The 20,387-nt window shown below is 42.4% G+C and overlaps 1 protein-coding gene across 1 annotated transcript in view; it reads left to right on the top strand.

Moving 5' to 3' along the window:
* The first annotated feature begins 3,829 nt into the window (after window positions 1-3,829).
* Window positions 3,830-20,387, top strand: part of INPP5D (inositol polyphosphate-5-phosphatase D) — a 132,617-nt gene continuing 116,059 nt past the window's right edge. The window contains exons 1-2 of the mRNA XM_089665937.1: window positions 3,830-4,113; window positions 13,312-13,375. Of these exons, the coding sequence (XP_089522063.1) occupies window positions 3,980-4,113; window positions 13,312-13,375 (198 nt within the window). The 5' untranslated portion in view covers window positions 3,830-3,979. The remainder of the gene's footprint in view (window positions 4,114-13,311; window positions 13,376-20,387) is intronic.

Below are 20,387 nucleotides of genomic sequence, written 5' to 3'. Positions count from 1 at the left end.
CAGTAGATAGATTAGATGTGAAGGTATCCCAAGAGCACATTGTAATGTCAGGTTAGGGCAGTGTTTTTCATCCAGGGTGCCCAGGCACCCAGGGCGCCTTCAGGTTTCTTCAGGGGTGACTTGGCAAGATGCCTAAAAATTGCCCAAAACTTGTATACAAACCAGCGGGTGGATGAAGCCTGTCTTTTAGCTACACAAAGTCACAGGTTTTCATTGTGCACTATTATTACCTTCCAGCTGCCAGCGTCCTAACAAGCAATGATATCATCGGTTGATAAGGAGCATGTCAGGTGCCTGTACAACAGGGGTCTCCAAACTTTCTAAACAAAGGGCCAGTTTACTTTAGGGGAGCCATTGGGAGTAGAAATTGTCCTCCGTCATTGGGCGTAAACAATGCATCTTTAGCATTAACGGAGGAATAGAGCCCTATTCTTGGTGTAAGTTGGAGAAATAGTGCCCCATCGTTGTTGTCAGTGAGAAGAATAGTGCCCCATTGTTGGTGTCAGTGAGAAGAATAGTGCCCCATTGTTGGTGTCAGTGGGACGAATAGTGCCCCATGGTTTGTTTTAGGGAGAGGAATAGGACTTTTGTTGATGTCAGTATCAGGAATTATGCCCCCTTGTTGGTGTCAGAGGGAAGAATAGTGTCTTGTAAAAGTGGGAGAAAAAGTGCCCCAAGGGCCGGATAAGGGCAAGCAAAGGGCCGCATCTGGCCCACGGGCCATAGTTTGGAGACCACTGCTGTACAGCATCCATGTTTGCCTCTCCCCTGTCCTTCTCCATCAGTACTAGGGTCACATTAGCTGAGTGAGGGAGAAAAATTGAGGAAGAAGAGAAACTATGGAATACCTGTCAGTATCCGTGTGCTCCAAGGTGTATTCGCTTTGAAAGAATAAATCACCTCTAACATTGGGAGTCCTACGTGTGTGGATGCTTATGTAAAACTGTTAGATTCTGGGTTTTTTTATACATCTTAGACTGGGGTGCCTTGAGATTGTGTATAATTTTAAAGGGTGCCTTGACTGAAAAAAAGGTTGAAAAAAACACTGGGTTAGTGGGTATCAAAATTTGTTTTATTTTCAGTTTCCAAATAAATTTCACAGCTGTTCAGGTAATGTCTCATATCCACAGCAGGTGGCACTGTGTAGAACACAGTGTTATATCTTGAATCTTTCTTCAGTATACATTATGTATAAGAAAATACATATATCTCTCTAATACATAACATTGAATTATTATTATTATTACTATTACTGTTAGTAGTAATAGTGCTACTGTTGCTGTTGTGCTGTTACTACTATTACTACCCACACCGCCATTCGCGGCCTCGGCTGTCACTTACTGGGTCCCGGCCAGTGATTACTCGCCGGCTTCCAGTGATCACCGAGTATCTCCGACAAGGGAGAGACCTGTGTATAAGCAACACAGATCTCTCCCCTGTCAGCTCCTGCACACTGCTTTTATGGCTCTGCATAGCAGAGCCATACAAAGCAGTGTGCTTACAGTGAAACACACACACACAGCACACAGAGTGAAAAAGCGCACAGCACACAGTTAACCCTTTGATCACCCCACATGTTAACCCCTTCCTGCCCAGTGCCATTAGTACAGTGTCAGTGTTTTTATTAGCATTGATCACTGTATTGGTATCACTGGGGATGTCAGTGACAGTTCTCCCCCAGTGTCAGAATGCCCGCCGCAGTCCCACTATAAGTCACTGATCGCCACCATTACTAGTAAACAAAATATTCCAGTATCTATACAGCCATATAACTTTCACGTAAACCAATTAATTTACAAATATTTTGATTTTTTTTTTAGCAAAGACATGTCACAGAATACATTTTGGCCTATATTTATGACAAAATTTGATTTTTTAAATTTTTTTACTGGACGTGTTTAATAGCAAAAAGTAAAAAATATTGTTTTTTTCTCATAATTTTCGGCCTTTTTTTGTTTATAGCACAAAAAATAAAACCCACATAGGCGATTAAATACCACCGAAAGAAAGCTGTATTTGTGGGGAAAAAGGATGGAAATTTCATTTGGGTGAGGTGTTGTATGACCGCGCAATTGTCAGTTAAAGTAACGCAATGACGTATCGCAAAAAATGGCCTGGTCAGGAAGGAGGGTAATTCCTCTGGAGGACAAGTGGTTACAAAAACATGTTTGCTGTTCTAATGAATAATGATCCAGCATACTGAAGAGTTTCCCAAACACTAAAAGGAGTGAAGATGAAAGTATTCACAGTAAGTGTTGCACTGCAAAGTGATGTCTAGTGTGTGCGGGGAATCATCCCATTGCACTGAGGTGGTCATATACAATAGTGGAGTGACCTCTAGGCATTCTGTGAATGGGGCTTGTGCCAAATGAACAACTTCCTGTGTTCATTGTACATAGTTGACAGTGTGAGCCTCCATGCACACTAGCATTTTTGTAAGCTCAAAAAACACTGGATACAAAATGCTGGTAATAGCATTTTTTAGTAGCATTTTAGTAGAGTTCAGAAGCATTTAGGAGTGATATTAGCATTTTTACAGTGCATGTAGAGGGGAAAAAAAGCTAGAAAAAAAGCTGTTATGAGTGTTTTAGTAGCATTTAGCAGTGTTTAGGAGCGTTCTGCTCCTGCTTTTTCTGCTGGAAAAACGCTCTAAAAACTCTACAAAAATATTTGTTTTTTCTGCTCCTACAGGTGAAACTCAAAAAATTAGAATATTGTGCAAAAGTTCATTTATTTCAGTTATGCAACTTAAAAGGTGAAACTAATATATGAGAGACTCATTACATGCAAAGCAAGATAGTTCAAGCTGTGATTTGTCATAATTGTGATGATTATGGCTTACAGCTCATGAAAACCCCTAACCCACAATCTCAGAAAATTAGAATATTACATGCAATCAATAAAACAAGGATTGTACATAGAACAATATCGGACCTCTGAAAAGTATAAGCATGCATATGTACTCTGTACCTATGCAGTATTCTAATTTTTCGAGTTTCATTTGTAGATGTTGAAGCTCATAAAATGCTAATAGCCTAAAGTAGTGTGCATGGACACATAGGATAACACTATTTAGCTTCTAGGAGCAGAAAAATATGCTGATAATAGCTACTAGGAGGTTAAAAAAACACACTAGGGTGTCTGAAACCTCAGAATGCTTTTTTCGGACTAGGGAACAAAAAAAGATTATTCATCCTCCCAACAGCTAGTCCAATCCCTGCAGCTTCTTCTCCCCTACAGTCAAAGGTCTTTAAATAAAAAATATGCCAAAAAATGTATGGTTTATATGTGGGAACACATTACATGCTAGCTGTAATATTTGATGTATAAGAGATCCGCTGTAGGTATTACATACACATTTAGTCAAAGGTCTTGATGCCATCAAGACCAAAGCAGGGTCCACAGCCCTGCATTGCAGGTGATGACACCAAGGGACAGTCCACCGCCAAAGTATCGGGGAGCGCCATCTGTAGGAGGAGCAGAGAATAAGGTAAATAAAACTGTTTCTCCTCTCCCTAGGAAAAATTAGCTACTGACCATGCAGAGAAGGGGGCAGGGATAGTTTTCAATTTTCCTGGAGTTGGGCTTTAAATTACAACATGGTTTATGTAGCAATTGTATATGCTATTTTATTTTTTATTTGCTATTTTTTTTTCCCAGGAAGGTGGAGTTACCCTTTAAGCAAGGGCTCCTACTGCTGCAATGTCCCACAGGGTCTGACACAAATGAAGGTTGATGCAGCTACATGTAAAAGTAACCCCCTCCCTTCTGTGTTGTGGTTATAATAAGGAAGTCCCCATGTTTCTGTTTCCTCTGCATCTCTGTGTTTAAAACAGGAAACTGTAACACAGAATAAGAGAACTAGTAGAGAGCATTTACTGTGCAGAACTTGACTGTTTGCCTGAAGCGACTGAGGTCCCAACACTGTAGTCAGAGGGGTGTCCTCTGCAAACACTGCATCTAACTGACACTTCCTGAGATGTCACAGCCCTGGTACCATGGGAATATCACTCGCTCCAAAGCTGAGGATCTGCTGTCACATGCTGGCAAGGATGGGAGTTACCTAGTGCGAGACAGTGAATCGGTGTGCCGGGCATATGCTCTTTGCGTGCTGTAAGTGAAATGTTACTTTTCATGGTTGATTGGAGATAAGTGTCATACACAGAGTACACAGGTGTTTGGTGTACATTTGCATTGTGTAAAAGTAGTAGACAAGTGTAGCGCGTAGCAATCAAGCAGGTTTTCTGCTTTCATTGTTAAACCTTTACTAGAAAATAATGATCTAAATTAATTTCGGATGCTAATCTACATTTTCAGTTCCAGAATTTTTTTCTTTTATTGGCATGAAACTTTGTTTAGCTTGAAGCATAACTGGATAGATTTAAAGTGCATCTAAAGCCACATTTTTTTGTATACATTTTGTATAGAGTGTGTGTGTGTGTGTGTGTGGGGGGGGGTTAAAATAGCTGTTAGTCTTTTTAGAGATGTGTCCTATTAGACTTCCCTATCACTTCTTGACCTCTAGAATGTAAGGAATGTAAAGGAAATTCCCACTTAATTGTCATGGGAACAAGTCTCCATATTGGAAGCAGGGGCAGCCTGACCATTTGGAAACTCGGGCACTTCCCGAGGGCACGGGGTCAGTAGGGGGCCCATGAGATGCCCCTGGTACCTTTTTCATAGGCTTTTTTGAGTTTGGGCTAGGACACAGGGGCCCCATGAGTTGTCAGTCCGCCCCTGATTGGAAGATTTCCCCTCTGTTCCTGTTCTGGAAGAAACTCAAAATTTTGCATTTACCCTCAGTGAATTTACCTTCGTTTTCATTTCCAGTGACATTGGTGATAAGGAACAATTTGAGAGAATGACAGCATAGACAGCAATAAAACCTTTACAGTGGTTTTAGCCCCTCACACTCTAGTCAAATCTAGAAAAAAACGCCTCTAGTTATACTTTAAATACACAAATGCTGTGCGTTCTCTGCCTCTGCTGGTCTCCATGTGCTGATTGTGATGGAGAAGGAGATATGAGGCCCAAGAGGCCAGGAGGAACTGTTCTTGGCATCTATGACCAGCTCTGGCATTTTTGGTTCTAAAATTTCCAGAGCTGATTTTTGTATTCAACATACACTCACTGGCCACTTTGTTAGGTACAAACAACATACATCCACCATCTCCTGTGCTCAGGGGCTCCGATCAGAGGAAGATTCTTAATGATGATAAAGTATGTTCATCCAATACTGATCAAAGGTTGTGCAGGTCTGTCGTGAAGCTGGGGAAGCTTGATCTAAACTGTCAGCTTGAACAAGAGTTTATCTCCCCTTCGGATGGAACTTTTACGTGACCTGTCACCCTGTGTTGGCTATGGTTATTATATGCCTATTTTACTGCTACTCTTGTGAGAATATTTTATTAATACATTCATCTACTGTTTACTGAGGTAATGCGCAAGGTTGGTGCGCTCTTTCTTTTGTTCTTCACTTTATTAGGTACACCTTGCTAGTACCAGGTTGGACCCCCTTTTGCCTTCAGAACTGCCTTAATTTTTTGTGACATAGATTCAACACGGTGTTGGAAACATCCCTGAGAGATTTTGGTCCATATTGATATGATAACATCATGCAGTTGCTGTAGATTTGTCGGCTGCACATGATGTGAATCTTCCGTTTCACCACATCCCAATGGTGCTCTGCTGGATTGAGATCTGGTGATTGTGGAGGCTATTGAAGTACAGTGAACTTCAAGAAACCAGTTTGAGATGATTTGAGCTTTATGACATGGTGCATTATTCTGCTGGAACTACTGTAGCCATCAGAAGATGGGTACACTGTAGTTATAAAGGGATGGACATGGTCAGCAACAATACTCAGGTAGGCTGTGATGTTTAAACGATGCTCAACTGGTACTAAGGGGCCCAAAGTGTGCCAAGAAAATATCCCCCAGACCATTACACCACCAGCCTGATCCATTGATACAAGACAGGATGGATTCTTGCTTGCATGTTGTTTATGCCAAATTCTGACCCTACCATTTGAATGTCGCAGCTGAAATTGAAACTTATCAGACCAGGCAACTTTTTTCTAATCTTCTATTGTCCAATTTTGGTGAGCCTGTGCGAATTGTAGCCTCCATTTCCTGTTCTTAGCTGACAGGAGTGGCACCCGGTGTGCCAAGGTTCGATGTGTTGTGCGTTCAGAGATGGTTGTAACGGGTGGTTATTTGAGTTACTGTTGCCTTTCTATCATCTCAAACCAGTCTGGCCATTCTCCTCTGACTTCTGACATTAAAAAGGCATTTTCATCCACACAACTGCTGCTCCCTGTAATTGGCTAATTAGCAATTTGTGTTACCAAGCAATTGAACAGGTGTTCCTAATAAAGAGGTCGGTGAGTGTATATATGTGTAACATAGATTCATTGAAGGTCATAATGGAAACCTGAGACACTGTCATCCCAGAACCACGCAACAGCTGGTGCTACATGTCACTGACATGAAAAATATGAACAGTAGCATACCTCTCTTGCTTCCCATAACAAATACTTGATAATTACCCATATACAATAGCCTACCCTTGTAAGAGCAGATCGATATGATTGCAGGGTCGCCTACTTCTGCCGGAGGTGAAATTCTGAAGGATATCCAGAACACACTGTAACACCAGCTTAAGTAAAATATTTTTTTATTGGGCTGCCACTTGAGGAGAGAAACAGTTAGTGACTAGACAACCTAGTGCAGACAGACATGAACAGTAACAGTGGTAGCAATAAGAATGGTAAAAGTGACTATAACCTAACTAAAACTAATGTAAAAAAACGATCTGTCTTTTGTCACACTGGTCAGTGAAAAACACATACACAAAAGATAAGTAAATGTCCACAAAATGGGAGACTGTTGGAGCTCATATTAAAACAAAGAGTGTCTCACTTTATAATCCACAGGTGCAATGTTTGTTCCTTCCAGTGCAGTAATATAAGAGGGTTTGGTGGATTTAAGAAATGACAACCAGTTATAGTTTCTCTTAACTCCTTCTGTCCTTATAGGAATTCCACAGTTCCATTAGCGAATCATCTACAACGGTGTCTGGGATTTATTCATCCTTGCTATTGCTGTGTAGGTGAAATTGTCTAAAACTGCTTACCACTTTGTCAAGTTGCAATAGTATCCCAGAACACATGTACATTGTAGAACACTGGTCCATTTTAGGGTCACAAGTGCAGAACAGGTGGCTGAGGAGAATTGATTCAGGAGGAAAGGATGATCTTCCACAGATATCAGGCACAAGTACTTAGCAGTCTTTAGTTGGTGACTGTTTACACGCTGTGGACCTTCCAGGACTTGGCCAGCATTGTGTTAGTCCATTTATAGAAATAAGAGATCCCTGTGCTCAAATCCCAATAGCTAGCACATGCATTTATTCATCAGGTGCTAAAGGGGCGTAACCACATATTAACACTAGAAATTCTGAGGACCCTCTGCACACTGGTACATACAATTTCCAGCAGACTTTGCAATAAATAGGGATATTTGGTTCCCACATATTGCAATACATGTTTAAGCTGGCCAACTGAGTCAAAGTAATCCGTCTATGGCCAGTCCTACTCTGCCCTGCCTACGCAAATGTTACTGTGGACACAATGCTAGCATAGGGGAAAAGACAAAGTGATGGAGAGCTACCAGGATTAGGTCTGGCTACTGACCCAGCATACTCCTGAATACTCCTCAGTCTTGGGTCAGTAGCCAGACCTAAACCTGGCAGCTCTCCCCCACTTTATCTTTTCCCCTATGCTAGCATTGTGTCCACAGTAGCATTTGCGTAGGCAGAGCAGAGTAGGACTGGCCATAGACAGATTACTTTGACGCAGTTGGCCAGCTTAAACATGTATTGCAATGTGTGGGAACCAAATATCCCTATTCTTTATTGCAAAGTTTGCTGGAAATTGTATCTACCAGCCTGCAGAGGGTCCTTCAGAATTTCTAGTCCATTTATACAGTCACATGTATTTGCAAAGACACTTTAGCAATATCATGCACTGTCTCTGTACAAAGCAACTTAGCAACTGTAGCTGGCCATACACATTTATTGCACCTTCGATGTGCTGATTGTGGGTGCAATGCTCTGAAAGCTTCTTAGAAAAATAAGAAATACATATTTTTTTTACCTGCATTGATAATATTTTTTCAGAAGGTAAACTTATCCTTTAATAAAGTGTTTATTAAGGTAATGACCTAGGCTGGTGTGCCCTCTTTTTGTTGTTTTGGAGGATTACACACACCTGCCCTGTGAGCAGTCCAGGACTGAGAACATTTTTTAATTATTATCTGCAGGCAATTGTATGGAGGAATTCAGTAAAGTCTAAATGACACATTTCTGGAAGTATGGCCCTTTAAAATGGCCTGCACCAGATTCAGAAATCCCTGCCACCCATTTTGGTCACTTGTGGCAGATTCAGAGTTCAGAGGCATGACAGAGTTCAAAAAAGTGTCATAGACTCTCTTTAGGAATTCCCCTGTATACTGTATGTTGAGGACTTTCATTACTCTTAGTGAAAACCCTACCTCTGCTTTTCTTCACTACAACTCCAAGAAACAATGCTCAGTCTTCGGCTCCCTTCTGACTCTTACACCGTCTCTCACACCGCTGCTTTATCTTTAGCACTCTGATATGTCCGACTAGAAGGAAGGCAAATAAACCAGTACTTCCCCAGCATGAGAGGGACCCCGACCCTGTCACAGACAGATAATTAACAGCTTGTCGCTCTAAGTGCACCATACCTGCTTCTCCAGAAAATGTTTGCTAGTCTTCCCTTCTTCCATTTTCTCCCATCTCTGTTTCTCTCATTGGCTGACAGTGCTTCTTCAAGCAAGTCAGGCAGGCCATACCATCTTGTGTTTTACCATCAAGTTCAGCTGTAGCAGATGTGGCCAGGTGCTGAACTACAGAAACATGGTGAAGGAGACATTTCCCTCTTTACAATCAGTGTACTTTCTCTTTCCACTGAGATGCTGATGTTATGCTGCACCATTTTCCTCTGGTGAGCAGGAAGAGAGCTAAGACTAAACAACCCCTTAGACTTCAATGCAGGGTGCTTGTAATCCTGGGAGGTGTAGTCCGAAAAAGCCACGGCCATGTAATACAGGAACTGACTTTCAGCAGCAGCAGGAGGAGTTAGTAATATACTTTTTAATAAAGTGGAACTTACCCCAAAAGGGGACGTTCCGCTTGTTTGCATCCTCCCCCTCTCCACTGCCACAGTTGGCACTTTTTGGGGGGGAGGGGGGAGTAGGTACCTGGTTTTGACAGATACCTGCTCTCACTTCCGGTCAGATCGCAGTGGCGACATTCAACACATCACAGGTTCCAGAAGACTGTGGGACCATTCACAAAGTGTAGCGCGGCTTGCTCACGTGCAGTAGGAAACTGTCTGTGAAGCCAGAAGACTTCACTGCCGGTTTCCTTTACCTGAGATGCCACCATCTGAAGACAGGTGAAAATATTGCTGGATCCCTGGGCAGGTAAGTATCTTTATATTAAAAGTCAGCAGCTATAGTATTTATATCTGCTGACTTTTAATTATTTGGGGGTAGACTAGAGCTTCTCTTTAAAAAGCTCTGAAAAGTGAGCAGTCTTAGCACTGAGGAAAGCAAGGAGAGCACATCTGCTGCAGAGTGACAAACTTGCCAGAGGCCATATTAGTGGAGACCAAGGCTGAGACCCAGGGAGAGACACCCAGGGCGAGACACCCAGAGCCACACAGCATAGACCACGGCGATCAAACTTGTATGCAGAGATACCAGTGTGTACTCTTACCTCCTTCTTCCTACCGCTGATCATCGGAGGCATCTGGAAAGGAGAGAGGGGGCCCCTTTCCACAGCGTGAGATCACAGCTTTACTACAGGGACTTATGAGAGAGAATATCATCCACCATTCACACTGTTAGTAGGAACTGAGTCACTCGAGGCAAGACATTACATTTTTTTCTTCACAGCTATACTGCACCTGTGCCAAACCTATTCAGCATCTATACCACATCTATATTGCATCTATACTGCACCTATACTAACTCTATACTGCAGTATATTGAACCTTTACCACATCTGAATCACATCAACTCTTGCAACTGTGCTAAGACTATACCATACCTACAATGTTCATATACTACATGCAGATTAATTGGGACTGTCGTTAAGTGCACTGGGGCCCCAACGATAGCTGGCATTAGAACCATCTAAAGGACTGCCCCTGTCATCGAACCCACCCAAAAAATTCCCTTAATTTCCCTAAACTTATTCTTGTCTTCTCAAAGACTGACAGTGCCTACCAGATGGTTTAGGCCTAGCCATTAGTGCACTTTGGCAGTATACCTTCAGTGATTGATAGTTCAAGTTTAAATACTGTTAATTGCTGCACTTCAAATGGTGTTACTGTTTGTGGTGATCGGGATGGCAAGCATTCTACTATGCTTTGTCTTTATTACTAATCACTGTGTATGTTACATTTTCTTATTACCACTGTTATTAATTTATTTTCTTTGCTTGCCTCATACTAACTTTATAGTGAGAGCTTATGTTAAGTTTGCCTTCACTAATTGATTTGGTGCCTGTTTCTTTGAAATTACATTACTGTTTGGTTTTTAGAGTTACTGTCCGTGATTTTGTGTGATATTGTGTGTGTTGTGCATTCCACCCATAGGTAGGTGCACACAATTACGCTGTGTAAGTTAGGGGTTTTGGTGTTGCCCAGGTAGGGGAAAAAGCTAATGCAGGTCTGACAATTTCTCAGGCTTGTTCTGGGCCAGCCCTCATCCTTGTAGTACTCCTAAGTAGAGGGAAGGCTGGACTTGGAGAGTGTGGAGTTCCGGAGGGGACCACATGGGAACCAGCTTCCAGGTCCAGACCAGCAAGATGTAGCCCTTGTAACCAGCGTACACCTGCATGAGGAACCACCAGTAATGGATGCTACCTTTTATGAATTCACACCTGTATAGGCATGCCTGGGCAGCCACAGATTAGATAGGTAGGAGGACTGTGTTTGCACGTTATTCTGTAGTATTGCAGAAACATTCAGTAAAGTTTGTGAAACTGTTCTAAAGCTTGGTCTGAAGTTACTCAAGGGGTGCATGGTGGTACATGGAATATCAGAAGAACAGGGCCTGTAAAACACACAGGGTAGAAGAGGAAGTTTGGCACAATGGGTTATTGTGGCAAGAGAGAGAGGTAGAGGCGAGTAGATGCCACAGGTAACCATGAACTGGTAAAAATGTTACGCAGCCAGATGTTAAGGAGTGATATCAGGCTTGGGTGACAGGTGCTCCAGTAGCAAGGGCGGCAAGTATTCACCTCCCTCCCTAGTGGTCGGTTCCCCAAAAGTATCTGGGACTGAATCCATGGTATGAAGACCCCATGTATCCAGCCACATAGTACAGGAGAAGAAAGAGTTAACTGTTTGCATGCATGAGGTCCGCGCTTGTGTACGGCGTGACCCCATTCTGTCACTGGGAGTAAGGTAGCAGAGGAATCCTGGTCTGGTGGAGAGGGCATAGGCTCAGTGGTGTCCCTCCTAAAGTCAACTTTCAGAGACAAGGTTGTGTAGTGTCATGGGACAGCGCATTTTACAGAGAGACTTTGTAGGCCATATAGCTGCACATGGTGCACGGCTCATCTCTAAGCCGGGGTTCCGCCTTAATGTAGGCTCTCACATGAAAGTGGACAGGCTGGTCCTGGGTATTGATGAGCACATACACAAGAGGAGAGATACCTCCATGTGAATGGGTAAGGTGGTCCAGTGTGTCAGAGAGGCTGACATCTTTGAGAAGGTCAAGGCCAAGAACAGAGGGCCCATCTTACCCAGTGGCTTCTTTGGGGGTAACGCTACATTTAAAACCTAAGTTTAGCTATGTATATATATATTTTTTTTTTAATCGGCACAAGGGTTGATACTTAAAATAAGTAAGAACGGTCTAATTGTGCTGGTGGCTTTTCTCTTTGTTGAAATCTTCTGTTCTCATCTTCCTTTGTACCCCTGCAGCAGTAATATTCCAGTACAGCAGGGTAAATACAGCTGCTGCACCTATCATAGGCACTGTTCAAGAATGCCAACCATGCCCACCCTTTCTGCCCCACCCCCTCTATTCATAGAACTGTACTATAGCTTCCTTAAATATAAACTGCTGTAGGAATGGAAGGGGGGGGGTTTGAATGAATAGCTTTTCAGAAGTCAGTTGCTGCTGGCCTTCTACAAACTGCTTAGGACCTCATGTCTTCTCCCCTGTGTCACGAACTTTGTCTGAGGCCAATTTGATCAGAGGGCTTCCCTTGAGCCCCAAGCACCGCTTAAGGTGAGAACAGGGAGTGCTAGGCTCAAAGAAGCATCAGCGCGGTAGATCTGATGATGCTGTTTGTACCAGAGTCCACCAGGTAGCTGCCAGCTTTTCTTTCAAGACAGATGGTGGGAACTCTGTTGCCCCGGGAGATGTAGTGGGACCAAGGCAGCAACCACAGGTAAAGTGGCACCCAAGGAAAAAGCAAAGTAAGGCTGGCAGGACCTTGGAGTATTCAGGATGGTAGCGATAGTCATACACAGGAAGGTGAGCCAGGGAGTAGGCAGGAGCATGGTCAGGAACAGAACTGAGATCATACACAGGGATCCAATGGAGCAGGCAGAAGAGTAGTCAAAGAGGCAAGCCAGACTTATACATGGTAGAACAAGAGCAATATAGTCCTTATAATAAGCCAGGTCAAACCAGGAGTCAGGCAAAAAGAAAAGTCCAGAGGCAAGCCAGGTCGGTAATGGGTTATCCAAAAATGACATGATACACAGCAGCAAGGAGCACTGGTAGCTGAAGATCCTCAAGCAAACTCTGAGCACAACCACTGTCCTTATAAAGAGCATACGGCGCCTGCTCTGGCAGCAGATGTGCATGAATGTGTGCCAGTGTGCACACCCCCCACTAATGTGCATGTACGCATGCATCAATGCTCATGTGTGCATTCTTGTGCAAACAAGCATGGCCATGTACAATATTGGAAACTATGCCAGGTCTTCTCCTCAGCTCATGCACATCTTTGTTTTGCAGATCAGATGCTTTACATTTACATGCTCCATGCATGTCCTGGGCCATGGTCTCAAAAACTGTTGAAGCCAAAGCAATCAGACAATAAGCATTTTTAGAAGGATATCATCAAGGGTAGCCTATTTCCCAGATTTAATTTAGTGTAAATTTAGTGTTTGGACAGTTTTGGTAATTTATGATCACTTTCACTTGTTGCTGAAAATAACCTGTAAATCTTGATTACTGACTTGGTTTGTGTTTCTAGGTTCCAGAACTGTGTCTACACATACCGGATTTTACAGAATCCTGGCAGTCAGCTGTCAGTTGAGGTTAGTGAGACTATCCTTACCTAAAAATGTTCCTTAGATATTTTGAAAACATCCATTTTCTAAGGTAATTGAAGCAAATCTTTCCTGTGAAGCATTATCACAGTAGTTTACAGCAGATCCGTATTTACTGTAAAAATACCAATGTTCTCATAGCAAAGCTGTTTTGATTTATAAAGGATAATGCTACATGCAAGTTGAAATTCTTAGCACTACTTTGTTGGTGATGATTGAAATATTCTTAAAGTGTATGTCTAGCCAAAACTACAATTTTTCTTTCTTTAGTTTTATATTAGTAAAGTTAGATGGGTCTTAAGTTGTTCAGATTGGTGGGGTCCAGTAAGGGCTTTTTAAGTATGAGAGTGATCTGTGCATGCTTTAGAGGGGAGGGGAAGGTGCCATGGAGAGGGAGAGATTGAAGATGTGAGTGAGGGAGCATAGGATAGAAGAAGAGTGTCACCGTAGTAGTTGTGAGGGGACAGGGTCCAGGGGACAGGTGGTGAGACGGGCTACTGAGAAAACTATAGTCACCTCTTCAGTAGTAGCAACGTCAAAAGAGGAAAGTGTTGAGGGAGGTTTAGTATAAGGTATGCTAAGTGGGATATGTCTGTGTAGTGGATAGATCATTCTTCTACACATAACTCCCCTCCCTAGGGCCTGAAATACAAAAAAATTGCCTGTCCACCTTATAAACATGCCAAGAGCTTGTATTCCACTGAAGTGGAGATGCATGGATCCTCTCACAGTGGGCCTGTGGATAGCCAAGGTTAATGAGATCAAATGAATGGAAGATCTCACCACATCTTTGAAGTACAAAGAAAACAAAATTCACTCCAACTGGTTTTTCATGGTTTTGGCATGACAGTTTCACACAAGAATCCCGAAAACGCCCTTGAAACACTGCCTGAGACTACTAATAGAACTCCAAAGACTCCAGTGCGTATACCTGTGAATTTTATTAATGCTTGTTGGCCCTTAGATGCAAGAGTTCAGGGCGTAGACAAGACTCCATTCTTTTCTCCTCCCCCTACCCCCCCCCCCTTCCCCCTTTCTCTCCCCTTTCTTTCCCTTTCCTTTTTATTTTTTAAATTTTTTCTCTTCTTCCTCCTCTTTCAATAATAACTAAAAACACAGCTCACACTACCAATACAGGATGCCATATCTGTACCACGCACTCCACTCCACTGGTAGATCATAAGCCTAATAATGGCATGCAATGCCAAGCTGCGGTTTCTAAAGCGAGCAAAATCCTCTGTTGTATTAAAAGAAGTATAGACTCCAGAGAGAGATATATCATATTACCCCTGTACAAATCATTAGTAACACCTCATCTGGAATATGCAGTTCAGTTTTGGGCAACGATTCACAAAAAGAACATTGGGGAACTGGGCAAAGTGCAGAGAAGGGCAACCAAACTGATAAGAGGCATGGAGGAGCTCAACTATGAGGAAAGATTAGAGGAACTGAATTTATTCTCTCTTGAGAAGAGGAGATTAAGGGGGATATGATCAACAGGCTCCACCTCCGGAACATCTCCAAGATACGCTCCTTCCTTACCCCAGACACCACTAAACTACTAGTACACTCCCTGATTATCTCACGCCTGGACTACTGCAACTCCCTCCTCACCGGCCTACCCCAGTGCAGGCTCTCCCCGCTTCAGACCATCCTGAACTCAGCGGCCAGACTCATCCACCTCACCAGCCGCTCCACCTCTGCCACCCCCCTCTGCCTCTCCCTCCACTGACTCCCCATTGCCCAATGCATTAAATTCAAATTGCTCACCCTGACCTATAAGGCCGTTCACAACACTGCCCCTAACTACCTCACCGACCTGATTCCCAGGTACCACCCTACCCGTACCCTTCGCTCTTCACAGGACCTCCTTCTATCTTGCTCCCTGGTCTCCTCCTCCCACGCACGACTGCAAGACTTCTCCAGGTCCTCCCCCATCCTCTGGAACTCACTACCCCAATCCATCAGACTGTCACCTTCCCTCCTCACCTTCAGGTGCTCCCTGAAAACCCACCTCTTCAGGGAAGCCTACCCCACCCTCACCTAACAGCCGCTGCCCTTCCCTCCTCCTACCACTCCATCCCCCACAGCCGTTTCCTCCTGTGCCTCTACCCCCTCCCTCCTAGATTGTAAGCTCGAAAGAGTAGGGCCCTCTTACCCCTTGTGTACTGTTTGATGTTACTGTTCTGTTTCATGTATTGTCCCCCCTCTATTGTACAGCGCTGAACAAACCCTTTGGCGCTATATAAACTCGATAAATAAATAAATAATAAATAACATGTATAAATAGATCAGTGGTTCATATGGTGAACTTGGTGTAGAGCTATTCACCCTGAGGTCATCACAGAGGACAAGGTGGCACTCTTTACGTCTGGAGGAAAAGAGATTTAGTGTTCAAATACGGAAAGGTTTCTTCACAGTGAGAGCTGTGAGATTGTGGAATAGACCCCCTCAAGAGTTGGTTCTGGCCAGCTCAGTGGATTGCTATACAAAGGCCTGGATTCTTTCCTAGATATACAGAATATAACTGGATACTAACATTTATAGGTAAAGTTGATCCAGGGAATATCCGATTGCCTCTTGGGGGATCACGAAGGAATTTTTTTCCAGGAGCAAATTGGATCATGCTTTGCTGGGGTTTTTTTTCCCTTCCTCTGGATCAACTGTTGGTATAGGATTATAACTTTTTTTATGGTTGAACTAGATGGACTTTTGTCTTTTTTCAGCCAGACTAACTATGTAACTCCAGACATAGGCATTCTGCAAGGATCCATCTACCTCATAGTAACCTCTGTCTGACTGCTAGTCAAGATTTGCCTTCTGTTTACTGTATATCTGTGACAAATATGTTAAGATTGCATCTAACTGCTCACATCATGCTTTGTCTTGAAAAGTATTCTTCTACGTTCATTGTGGACTGTATAAATAAAGAATTTAAAAACAAAAAAAGGAAGTAACGACCTAAACTGCAGTGCATAGTCTCTGTCCTAATCAGCCAGTCACAAGAGTCAACAATTTGGAGGATGGATAACCCAGCTGCCTTTCTATAATAGGCCAGTCACTTTGGCCATGTCATTGTGTGTTGGAACTGTTGGAGAACTGAGGATTCTGTGTATGGAAAAATACTGCTTTTATTTATTTATTTTTGGTATCGGTCAGTACATGTACCATGTGGCAATGTCCAGCTCCTTTGCCATTTGTTTGACTCTAGCTTGCTGATTAGTTCTACAAATAAACAGAATTGATGACAAGAATGGTCCCCTATTGACTTCAACTGGGTTTGCTGCAAACTTCCACTCAGGTAGATTTGCTCATCGTTAGTCTGTATTAAAAGCAATCTCAATATCCCTAAAGTATCCCTAATCCCTAAAGATTTTCTTTGGATGAAATCTATTGTCTTTCTATTCACACGGAATGGATTTTCTTTGACTTTACCAGCACAGTCAAAATGAATAAATCTGAGAAAAGCCATAGCTTTTAGTATGGAGCACTCTTGCTAATATATCAGATCAAATTAATGAAAAGCTTCCAAAATGCAGAGCAATGCTTCTGAAAATGCATAGCTACAAATTTTAACCAATGTGTGCTAATGCATACATTGGCAGGTATTGAAGCAGTGATCTCTAAGGTTTACATCCATATATAAACATAAGTGAATGTGAATTGCTTACGGTAAATAACTTTATCAATGCATGATCATTGTTTTATAGTTTATTGTTTCAACATGGAAATATAAACTGTATGGAAGCAGCCATATTTGCTTGGTGCATATACAGTTGCAAGAAAAAGTATGTGAACCCCTTGGGATTACGTGGAGTTGTGCATGAATTGGGCATAAAATGTGCTCTGAACGTCATCTAAGTCACAACAATAGAAGAACACAGTCTGCTGAACATAATACTACACAAACATAAGATGTTGCCATGGTTTAATTGCACATAACATGTAAACATTCACAGTGCAGGGAGGAAAAAGTATGTGAAGCCCTAGCTTAATGACTTCTCGCAGAGCTAATTGGAGCCAGGAGTGAGCCAACCTTGACTCCAATCAGTGTGATGATATTGGATGTGTTGCTGACAGCTGTCCTGCCCTTAAAAAACACACACCTGTTTTGGGTTTATTGGTTTCAAGAAGCACTGTCTGATGTGAACCATGCCTCGCAGAAAAGAGCTCTCAGAAGACCTACGATCAAGAATAGTTGACTTGCATGAAGCTGGAAAGGGTTACAAAAGTATCTCCAAAAGCCTTGATGTTCATGTGTCCACGGTAAGACAGACTGTCTACAAATGGAGAAAGTTTAGCACTGTTGCTACTCTCCCTAGGCGCGGTCGTCCTGTACAAATGACTGCAAGAGCACAGCGCAGAATGCTGCATGAGGTAAAGAAGAATCCCAGAGTGTCAGCTAAAGACCTACAGAAATCTCTGGCACATGCTAACATTTTTGTTGACACATCTACAATAAGGAAAACATTAAACAAGAATGGAGTACATGAGAGGACACCGCGGAGGAAGCCATTGCTGTCCAAAAAGAATATTGCAGCATGTTTGAAGTTTGCAAAAGAGCACCTGGATGTTCCACAGCACTACTGGCAAAATATACTGTGGACAGATGAAACGAAGATTGAGTTGTTTGAGAAGAACACACAACACTATGTGTGGAGAAAAAAAGGCACAGCACACCAACATCAAAACCTCATCCCCACTGTAAAACATGGCGGAGGGAGCATCATGGTTTGGGGCTGCTTTGCTGCCGCAGGGCCTGGATGGATTGTTGTCATTGAGGGAAAATGAATTCCAGAGTTTATCAAGACATTCTGCAGGAAAATGTACGACCATCTGTCCGCCAACTGAAGCTCCGCAGAGGATGGGTGATGCAACAGGACAATGACCCAAAGCATACAAGTAATTCAACAAAACAATGGCTGCAACAGCACAGAATACGCCTTCTGGAGTGGCCCAGTCAGAGTCCTGACCTCAACCCAATTGAAATGCTGTGGCATGACCTTAAGAGAGCGATTCACACCAGACATCCCAAGAATATTGCTACACTGAAACAGTTTTGTGAAAAAGAGTGGTCCAAAATTACTCCAGATCGTTGTGCAGGTCTGATCTTCAACTACAGGAAACGTTTGGTTGAGGTTATTGCTGCCAAAGGAGGGTCAACCAGTTATTAAGTCCAAAGGTTCACATACTTTTTCCTCCCTGCACTGTGAATGTTTACATGTTATGTGCAGTTAAACCATGGCAACATCTAATGTTTGTGTAGTATTATGTTCAGCAGACTGTGTTCTTCTATTGTTGTGACTTAGATGACGTTCAGAGCACATTTTATGCCCAATTCATGCAAAACTCCACGTAATCCCAAGGGGTTCACATACTTTTTCTTGCAACTGTACATATTGTAAATCCTGTGTAGTCCTGCTGCTCAGTGATTATACTGCCATTTTCTCTGCCTACAAGTCTATCAACTTGCTCAGGCTAACTGAAACCATACAGTATGTTGCTAACTGTTTTTATCTCCATAGTCATTTACTGGAATTTTATTACTTAATTTTTTTATTTATTACAGGTACTTTTATAGTGTCATCCATTTATGCATACTTTACATACATATGTTGTACATTCACATCACTCCCTAACCCTCAAGTGGTATACAATCTAAGGTCCCTAACTCACATTCATACATACACATTCTAGGGCCATTTTAGACTGGAGCCAGTTAACCTACCAGCATGTCTTTGGAGTGTGGGAGGAAACTAGAGGAAACCCATACAGGCAGAGGGAGAAAATGCAAACTCCAGGCAGGTTGGGATTCAAACCAACGACCTTAGTACTAGTAGGCAGAAGTGCTAACCATTTAGCTACTGTGCACTGTGGCATTGCTAATAATACTGCTAAAAATTTGGACAGGGCTATATTATCCATTAGGCACAGTAGGTATCCTCACAGGAAGGGCAGAGAGACATGAGACTAGCTGTCATCTTTCATAGATGGCTCCCAGTCTATGTTAGAGAGCTGACAGCAGCACTCAAAGCCTGTAAACAGTGTTAGCAGGCTTTGTTTGTGCAGAGGCTGCTGTCAATGCTCCAGTATAAGAATACACATTTGATGACTTTCTTTATAGATGGACCACTGCCAGGCTACATTCACACAATGCATTTCAAGAACACTCACATTAATTTTCGCTTGAAAAAGGCACGTCTGTGTGCTGCATTTGGAGTGACAAACACAGAAAAACATGCAGGTGAACAATATGTGAAGCGTGACACTCAAAGTGCATGAGCTACTTTGCCACATTTATCATATGTATGACAGCTCACTGAAATGAAAGGACTTTGCTATGCATACTGTGCAAATACACTCAAAAAAGTGCATTATATGCAACCTTAGTGGGACCTTAGTGCTCCTTTAACCATTTCAATACCGGCAATTTTACACCTTCCTGCTCAGGCCATTTTTCACGTTTCAGCGCTCTCACAATTTGAATGACCATTGCGCGGTCATACAACACTGTACCCAAATTAAATTTTATAATTTTCTTCACACAACTAGAGCTTTCTTTTGGTGGTATTTAATCACCACTGGGGTTTTTATTTTTTGCTAAATTAACAAAAAAAGACCAAAAATTTTGAAAAAAAACATGTTTTTCTTTGTTTCTGTTATAAAAGTTTACAAATAAATAATTGTTCTTCATAAATTTAGGCCAAGATGTATTCTGCTACATGTCTTTGGTGAAAATAACCCAAATCAGTATTTATTATTTAGTCTGTAGGAAGGTTATAGAGTTCACAAACTCTAGGCTATATCTGAAAATTGATCAATCCTGAAGTACTGACAGCCAATCTAATTTCTTGAGGTCCAAGAATGTCAGAATAGTACAGATATCCCCCAAATGACCCCTTTTTGCAGAGTAGACAGTCCGACGTACTTCATAAGAGGAATGGCGAGTTTTTTGAAGTTGTATTTTTTTTGTCATAATTTTTTGGAAAATGAAAAAATT

This window comes from Staurois parvus, unplaced genomic scaffold, assembly GCF_062004578.1.
Source record: "Staurois parvus isolate SC_StPar_1 unplaced genomic scaffold, SC_StPar_1.0 ptg000049l, whole genome shotgun sequence".
Classification (NCBI taxonomy): Eukaryota; Metazoa; Chordata; class Amphibia; order Anura; family Ranidae; genus Staurois; species Staurois parvus.
This window is presented reverse-complemented; position numbering and strand designations above follow the sequence as displayed.